Below are 10,248 nucleotides of genomic sequence, written 5' to 3' on the forward strand. Positions count from 1 at the left end.
GCGCGTGTCTCATTCGCATGCTTCCATGGAAAAAAGCAAACTAAAAAACCGTAGTTTTCACTTTCTCGTCACATTCGTATATCGTTGCTCCAGTTTTGTTTATGGCGATTGATTTTTACACCCCGTCCATTTAAACTTCACGTCTCCCGTCTCTGCATATAATTCTGTTTACAGTCATCTGAAATTGGAATAGTATTCTCCGAGGAATTACAAAAAATATAAAATATCTAGCTTATCTATTTCTCGATTCATCACAGTTATTGCAAATGGCATTACGATATAATTTTTTTTATTTATTTTCCAAATATATTTTTGTTGTCTGTTCTCTTTGCACTTTTTTAATTACATTTTCACCCCAAACAAGGCACATTGCAACTTTGGTGTAGGGGGCTACTATCAGGGGCAACAACTACTGGGGTACTATGTAGGGATTTGGGCAGCAAGATCTCGGTTCACGTTACACAGCACATCAGTACTGGTGGGGAAGCAGGGACTTGGAATGGAATTCCAAAGTCTAGCGGTTCTGGGGAAGAAACTATTGGAGTAGAAAGATCTTTTACATCTAGAGATCTCTACAGTGTGGGGGTGGGATTTAGCAGCCTGTCGGGTTTGTCGAATGTGCTCACGAAATAATCTTAACACTTCTTAAAAATGTACCCCAAACGTATAATTGATATGGTTTCATTTGAGAAGCTGAAATATTTTTCTTTGTTATTCCCTTTTCTTCAGACACCTTCGATGAAAATTAATGTTTATGAACCGAACGATGGCAGCTTCTACATTCATCGTATCAAAAGACATTTAAGCAGCAGTGACGATTCCTCAGGTGAGAGGACGTGTTATATTCTCTTGTTTTTTTCTTCTCGTACACCTCTATAATTTTCGGAAAATAAAAATCGATTTCCGAAGCACATTTATTGGTTGTGTTTAAAATCAATTCAACTAAAATGTAAAAAAAAAATAAATCTAGAGAAATTAAATCAACCAAATGACATGACCAAATGACTTGACAAAAACGGTTGACAAAATCAAATGACAAAATGAAAAATCAAAAGGTAAAAATAAATATAAACACAATGTAATAAAACACCTGAAATAACTGCGATGAAATGATGAAATAAAAAGAGCAAATAAGAGAAAAATAGAAACAGAAAACAAAAGGAAATTACTAAAATAGATTGAAAAAATGAAAATACCAAAATATGAAATGAGAAATAAAACTGGCAAAACAATATAACAAAAACAAATTAACACGAGGAATGACAAAAACTAAAAAACAAATAAAAAGAGAAAATAAAATGACCCAAAAGAAATTACCTAAAATGAAATGATTGAAATAAAATAACAAAATCAGATAATTAAAATGAAATTACATGACTGAAATGACATAAGGAAATAACAAAAATAAGGTAAGAATAGGAAATTATTAAAATAAATGACAAAATAAGATAATTAAAATGAAATTCATAACGGATACGACATAAGGAAAAACAAAAATATGATAAGAAAATGAAATTGTTAAATGAAATTACAAAATAAGATAATTAAAATGAAATTACATAATTGAAATGACATAAGGAAATAACAAAAATAAAATAAGAATAGGAAATTATTAAAATAAATAAAAAAATCAGATAATTAAAATGAAATTACATAACTGATAGGACATAAGGAAAAACAAAAATATGATAAGAAAATGAAATTGTTAAATGCAATAACAAAATAAGATAATTAAAATAAAATTACATAACTGAAACGACATAAAGAAATAACAAAAATAAGATAAGAAATGGCATTATTAAAATGAAATAACAAAATCAGATAATTAAAAGTAAATTACATAACTGAATGATATAAGCAAATAACAAAAATAAGATAAGAATGGGAAATTATACAAATGAAAACACCAACATCAGATAATTAAAATGAAATTACGTAACTGAAACGACATAAGGAAAAACAAAAATGAGATAAGAATAGGAAATTATTAAAATGAAATAACAAAATCAGATAATTAAAATGAAATTACATAACTGAAACGACATTAGGAAATAACAAAAATGAGATAAGAATAGGAAATTATTAAAATGAAATAACAAAATCAGATAATTAAAATGAAATTACATAACTGAAACGACACTAGGAAATAACACAAATAAGATCAATAATGAAATTATTAAAACAAAATATGAAAATCAGATAATTAAGAGGAAATTACTTAACTGAAATGACATAAGGAAATAACAAAAATAATATGAGAAAATGAAATTATTAAAATGAAATAACAAAATCAGATAATTAAAATTAAATTACATAACTGAAATGACATAAGGAAATAAAAAAATAACACAAGAACAGGAAATTATTAAAACGATATAACAAAATAAGATAAGAATTTCATAATTAAAATGACATAAGGAAATAACAAAAATATGATAAGCATAGGAAATTATTAAAAGAAATGATAAAATCAGATAATTAAAATGAAATTACGTAACTGATACGACATAAGGAAACAATAAAAATAAGATAAGAAAATGAAATTATTAAAATGAAAGAAAAAATACGATAACTAAAATGAAATTACATAACGGAAATGACATAAGTAAATGACAAAAATCAGACAAGCATAGGAAATTATTAAAATGAAATAATAAAATCAGATAATTAAAATGAAATTACATAACTGAAATGACAAAATCAGATAATTAAAATGAAATTACATAACTTAAATGACATAAGGAAATAACAAAAATAAGATAAGAAAATGAAATTATTAAAATGAAATGACAAAATCAAATAATTAAAATGAAATTACATAACTGAAATGACTTAAGTAAATGACAAAAATCAGACAAGCATAGGAAATTATTAAAATTAAATAACAAAACCAGATAATTAAAATGAAATTACATAACTGAAATGACTTAAGTAAATGACAAAAATCAGACAAGCATAGGAAATTATTAAAATTAAATAACAAAATCAGATAATTAAAATGAAATTACATAATTGAAATGACATAAGGAAATAACAAAAATCAGACAAGCATAGGAAATTATTAAAATTAAATAACAAAATCAGATAATTAAAATGAAATTACATAACTGAAATGACAAAATCAGATAATTAAAATGAAATTACATAACTTAAATGACATAAGGAAATAACAAAAATAATATAAGAAAATGAAATTATTAAAATGAAATGACAAAATCAAATAATTAAAATGAAATTACATAACTGAAATGACTTAAGTAAATGACAAAAATCAGACAAGCATAGGAAATTATTAAAATGAAATAACAAAATCAGATAATTTAGATTAAATTACATAATTGAAATGACATAAGGAAATAACAAAAATAAGATAAGAAAATGAAATTATTAAAATTAAATAACAAAATCAGATAATTAAAATGAAATTACATAACTGAAATGACAAAATCAGATAATTAAAATGAAATTACATAACTGAAATGACATAAGGAAATAACAAAAATAAGATAAGAAAATGAAATTATTAAAATGAAATGACAAAATCAAATAATTAAAATGAAATTACATAACTGAAATGACTTAAGTAAATGACAAAAATCAGACAAGCATAGGAAATTATTAAAATGAAATAACAAAATCAGATAATAAAGATTAAATTACATAATTGAAATGACATAAGGAAATAACAAAAATAAGATAAGAAAATGAAATTATTAAAATTAAATAACAAAATCAGATAATTAAAATGAAATTACATAACTGAAATGACAAAATCAGATAATTAAAATGAAATTACATAACTGAAATGACATAAGGAAATAACAAAAATAAGATAAGAAAATGAAATTATTAAAATTAAATGACAAAATCAAATAATTAAAATGAAATTACATAACTGAAATGACTTAAGTAAATGACAAAAATCAGACAAGCATAGGAAATTATTAAAATGAAATAACAAAATCAGATAATTAAAATTAAATTACATAATTGAAATGACATAAGGAAATAACAAAAATAAGATAAGAAAATGAAATTATTAAAATTAAATAACAAAATCAGATAATTAAAATGAAATTACATAACTGAAATGACAAAATCAGATAATTAAAATGAAATTACATAACTGAAATGACATAAGGAAATAACAAAGATAACATAAGAAAATTAAATTATTAAAATGAAATAACAAAATAAGATAATTAAAATTAAATTACATAACTGAAATGACATAAGGAAATAACAAAGATAACACAAGAATAGGAAATTATTAAAATGATATAACAAAATAAGATAAGAATTTCATAATTTAAATGACATAAGGAAATAACAAAAATATGATAAGAATAGGAAATTATTAAAATAAAATGACAAAATCAGATAATTACAATGAAACGACATAAGGAAATAACAAAAATAAGATAAGAGAATGAAATTATTAAAATTAAATAACAAAATAAGATAATTAAAATGAAATCACATAATGACATAAGTAAATAACGAAAATAAGATAAGAAAATAAAATGCCCAAAAAATAATTAAATTGAAATTACATAACTGAAATGACATAAAAATGACAATAATAATATAACAAAATGAAATGATAAATATAAAATTACAAAATAGGACAATTAAAGTAAAATTACTAAACTGAAAGGACATAAGAAAATACAAAAATGAAGATGAAAATGAAATGACAAAATAAAACTATTAAAATAAAAGCATCAAGACTGAAATAACATAACAAAGAAAAAAATAAGATGACTATATGAAATTAGCAACATAAAATCATAAAATTAAATGATCCAAATAAAATGACAAAATATAACAACGTCAAATAATAAAAATGAAATCAAATAATACAATACAGACATACATATCAAGTTTTTTGTAGTAATATGAAAAAAGAGCTCCAAAATGGCATTTTTAAAGCCTTAAAAGTCCCACAGGGATGCGAACCACAATTTTGCCAGGGTCACCCATACTGAATTTATATTAAGAAGAATGGCATCCTACATTTCCCTACGCAATAACTCTGTCAATTTTTAGTCTACAGACTCGAAATTTGATATACAGATTACTGAGATTTGGGAAAATCGATGTGATCCATTTTTGGCCAGAAATTTTGCGATAAGGGGTCAAAGTTCAACGATTTGACCTTTGAGAACTCTACCGATTTCCTCCGACAATTTTTGGTCCAAACACTTGAAATTTTAGAAATAGAATCCTTGGAAATGGATCTACCTTAATAACTTTATTTGAGCCCAAAACAATAAATTTTAAGGGCTCATAATAGGGGTCAAAGTTAAAAAAAAAAATGTACCTCTGCGGTCTCTTCCAAATTACTCAGACAATTTCTGATCTAAATATTTGAAATTTTACATAAAGGGTATTTTCATCATTTTGGGTCGAACATTTTTAGTTACCAATATATAAATGTATGTATGTATGTATGCTTGCATGTCTACCTTAAACTTTTTATAGAGACGACGGATTTTACCAAAATCAATATTGTTTTAAAGTTCGACCGTTCATACGACAAATATCGACAAATTGGCTAAAAACATTAATATCTTCCCTTTCAACTAGACACTTTTCTACAGGGCAGAGGTAACTTTTTTCGCCGATATTTTTTAAAGCTATTTTCCCCGTTAGATTGTCTAACCTTAATTTTAAAAAATGTCGCTTCCGGTTTGGCGGTGGTCATAACAGCATAAACGTTAGGTTTTACCTCATTCTTTCCTCCTTTGCGGTACGGGTTCGAGCCTGCCTTCCTACTACCACTTTTTTTTTTTGCTCAACATACACATCCAAACACCCTGGCAACGCCGGGTTGAAATGCTAGTATGTCTATAAAAGTGAAAGTGTCTGTGTGTGTGTGTGTCTGTGTACATTTTCCTACGCAATAACTCTGCCAATTTTGAGCCTACAGATTCGAAATTCGATATACAGGGTACTGAGATTTGAGAAAATCGATGTGATTGGTTTTTGGACAGAAATTTGGCGATTAAAGGGTCAAAGTTCAACGATTTGACCTTTGAGAACTCTACCAAACTCCTCCTACAATTTTGGGTCTAAACACGTAAAATTATAGATATAGATTCCTTGGATATGGATCTAACTTAATAACTTCATTTGAGCCCAAAACAATAAATTTTAACGGCTGATAATAGGGGTCAAAGTTAAAAAAAAATTGACCGTTTTTAAAAAAAAAGTTTTTTAGTTCAGCATGAACCTCAAAACACCCGGGCAACGCCGGACACCCATGCTAGTATATTTATATATCTGTTAGAAACATAACTCAATTCCTAAAACTAGCAAACATTTTTGTTAAGTAACATTAGTGGGAAGAACCCGCCATGAAATAAACTTTGATTAGCATAAGTATGAATCTAGATAATGTAAATTATTCATTGTTTTCAAACTAAAAATTAATTTTATTGTGATTTTTTATTTGAATTTTTGACGGATTTTATTCTATCTATTCTAATCATCACGTTGCTGAAATAATGATAACGATTCGAAATTCATATCTTACAACTACCGAATCTGTAGCTCAATTTACTATAGTCGGGTTGCACAAGCTTCCTCCGAAGGAGGAATTTCTATAGAAATATGTAATTTTCAAGCGGTCAGGTCCTCGTATATCTCCGTCAGAGGAGATAACGAGGTTAGATTTTGACAGTTCTGGTAAGGTGTCGAGGTTCGCTTATAAAGACTACTTGTTATTCTCAAATGGTCACTGAAGTTTATCGTTACTAACTACGATAATCCAATGACAACCGGTGCATCAACGTGAATATGCCGTATAATCTTAGAGTTTTTTTTTTTTTTTTAAATATGACCCGTTACTATATACGGCATAATCAAGTTGACACACAGTCAAATCACAGAAGTTAAGCAACGTTGAACCTGGTAAATACTAAAATGGGTGACAATTTGGGGATTCCTGGTGCTGTATGTGTTCTCCGCTTATCTCGGCGTTGTTTCTAGTCCTCTAACACTTGCAGAGAGTATCCATTGTCTGTTTAGACCGAACGGAGACATCGATTGACCATTTGCCCGAACATGAATTTGCATAATTGATATGGCTTGATTCGAGAAGCTAAATTATTATTTCTTTTACTTTTTATTATTTTTACTTCCAACTCCTGCTATGAAAATTAATGTTTATAAACCGAACTTTGCTAGTTCTTAATAATCTTTAATGGTATTATATAATCCATTTTGATAATTGTTTTCTGTATTTTTAGAGGTGGATCCGAAACCGGTTATTAAACTGAAGCAGTTGAATCTTACAATAAGCAATGCGTTCTGTGAAAAAAACAAGCAGTGTGGAGACGGACATTACAAGTACCTGCTTCGACTAAGTCCTTTCTTTGGATACAAACCTGTGGACATGCAATTCATGTAAGAACATTTTTTTTAATTCCATGAAAAAATGTATTTTTCTTTTAAATGAAAAAAATGAAAAAAAAAAAAAAAATCAATTTTCCTGAGCGATAGTTTGTGTGGCAGAACAATTTTGAAATTCAGGTGTTAAACATTATTTCCATAAAGGCCGGAAAGGATTATTAAAACAGAGTTATTAAACGATTTGTTTACGGGATCATAACAATAATTCAAATTAAAAAACAAAAAAAAAACAAAACAAAACAAAAACAATAAAGAATTATACAGTGCCGTTAAACTAACAAGGGGAGAGAGAGGGAGAGAAGAGAGATAGAGAGAGATAGAGAGAGAGAGAGAGAAGAGAGAGAAGAGAGAGATATATAGAGAGAGATAGAGAGATAGAGAGAGATAGAGAGAGAAGAGAGGATATATATATATAGATAGAGAGAGAGAGAGAGAAACGAGAGATAGAGAAAGAGAAGAGAGTGAGAGAGATAGAGAGTGAGAAGAGATAGATAGATAGATAGAGAGAGAGAGAGAGAGAGAGAGAGAGAGAGAGAGAGAGAGATAGAAAGAGAGCAAGCTAGTAACCCCCTCTGTCTTTTTTTTTTATATTATCGCTTATTACAATAGACCGATGTTAGCTTTATTTAAGGAAGTTTTTAAGAAAGTTATCTAATTTGAAAAAGGACATCATTTTCATTAATAATTGTTAATACTAACGAGCCTATTGCATATAAAGCGGCGAAATAGTGAAATTACAAATATATAACAAATATATAACAAATATATAGCAAATATATAAACAAATACATTAATGAGTTATAAACTAATTAAAATAGTCATGGATGTATGTCGTTAATTGTCTTTGGGCCGTTCGTCGGTACTATATCTTTCTATCTATCTATCTATCTCTCTCCCCCCCCTCTCTCTCTATATATATATATATTTATATATATACATATATAGTAAGTTATAAAATATATATGGCAGTTAAGCTACACAAAATATTCTGCGTGGATGAAACGCGGAATATTCTGTCTAGCTTACCTGCCATATATATTTTATATCTTATTACCTAGCTCTACCTAGGTATTGATCACTGTTGAACTAAATAGTTAAAGTTTACGCATAAATTATACTTTCGTATATTAATTTATGTGATTTAATGAAGTAGTCATATATATATATATATATATATATATATATATATATATGTATAAGGTGTACGAAAAAGGCACAAAATAGTCTATGTTGTATAATCGTCTAAATGTTGATATGTGTACTTGGGACGAATGGTTAATCCTGATGTGTATACGTGTCACTAAATGTCTATTGTTGGTGATTCTTCACTATTTGAACCCTAGAATTGTTGTGTTGCTGTCTATTTATAATATATTCATATCTAATTGTTCATAAGCGCGTGCGTGCGTGTGTGTGTGTGTGTGTGTGTGTGTGTGTGTGTGTGTGTGTGTGTGATACATGTATTTTGGGCACATCTTCATACGTCGTTGATCTTGTCCACCTGGAAGTCATCTTGTTCTTGGAGGGGAGTCTGGAACCTGTTCGGACGAATATTCATTCACTCCCAAGAACGCTGGTTGGTTTTATACAGTTTTTATTCACTTTCCAGATGTCAATCGCAGAAGAATGGAAAGTGAATATCTTTACTTGCGTGGTTTATTCTAAGTCTCTATTTTTACAGACGTCAGCCCCTTCCACCCTGAAGGAGGAGGGGCGATCTGTTAAACCGTCCGCTCTGCTCAACGTCCAAACTCCAACTCTCAATGATCTCCAGTTAACCTGATCTACGTAACATACACGTAGATCCGATCAGCTGGCCAGCTCTTCCGGTAAACTTGTCTACAATATGATTTGCCATATTTTGACAGTCTTTCAACATTCTTCACATTCATCTCCCATCCATCTCTCCAGTTAGATAGATACATAGATAGGTCGACACTTTCTTGTGTTCGGCCTACTACATAATATATATACTAGTAGAGAAATCCGGCGTAGCCCGGACTGAAATGATGATCAACGAATCTTTTACGCTCCTCTATCTTTATTCTCATTCAAATCGTTGAAATCGACCATTTTTAAAACAAATCGATTGGCTGCCTGCTCTAATCGGGGACTCATCGTGAAGGAAGATTCATATTCCTCCCTACAGTGACTTAGTGTACAATACATTAGGGTCTACATTGCACTGTAGAGAACCTACTGTTGATTTTTTAAATTATTTTGTTTTATAGATAATGGCTTGAATTAAAATTTTAAATGCAAAATGCAAGTATCATGGTGTAATTGTGTTCTAAACAGAAACATTCATTTCCAACGCGGCTCTGCCTTATCAAAGAACCTACTGTTTACTTTATATGACATGCCTTACTACTTTTGCGGTAATAATCGCTTGAATTTAAGTTTAAAATGAAAAAGTTTAGTACCATGGTGCAACTGCGCTTTTAACAGAAACATTCATTCCGATCACGCCCCTGTCATATCAAAGAACCTACTGTTCATTTTATATGCCGGGTCTTTCGACTGTGTGGTTATAAAATACAATTCTCAAATGCAATTCTTATAAATCCTACATAGGCGCCACCAAAGATTTCAGCAATAGAGTGGCCTTACATAAGAGCAACATCAAAATTGCAGATAACAGACACCTCTATGTTTCAAAACATGTACACACATGCAGTGGAAACAGCTTCAAAATAATGCCAATCTTCCAAACAGACAATTATTTTTATTTACTTACACAGGAAAAAAACTTCATCACCAGATTCACTCCTGAACTGAACAGAACCTAATACCATCACACAAAAACATGAAATGCAAGGTACACTCGCATGC

At 28.8% G+C, this 10,248-nt stretch overlaps 1 protein-coding gene across 2 annotated transcripts in view; it reads left to right on the forward strand.

Moving 5' to 3' along the window:
* The window catches only part of LOC145266520 (myelin regulatory factor-like protein), a 220,868-nt gene that overhangs the window by 198,423 nt on the left and 12,197 nt on the right, over positions 1–10,248 (forward strand). For both annotated transcript variants that reach the window (XM_080122274.1, XM_080122273.1), the window contains exons 19-20: positions 730–826; positions 7,254–7,410. In XM_080122274.1, coding sequence (XP_079978400.1) covers positions 730–826; positions 7,254–7,410 — 254 coding nt within the window. The remainder of the gene's footprint in view (positions 1–729; positions 827–7,253; positions 7,411–10,248) is intronic.

This window comes from Euprymna scolopes, chromosome 41 (assembly GCF_053919585.1).
Source record: "Euprymna scolopes isolate OS-2025 chromosome 41, ASM5391958v1, whole genome shotgun sequence".
NCBI lineage: Eukaryota > Metazoa > Mollusca > Cephalopoda > Sepiida > Sepiolidae > Euprymna > Euprymna scolopes.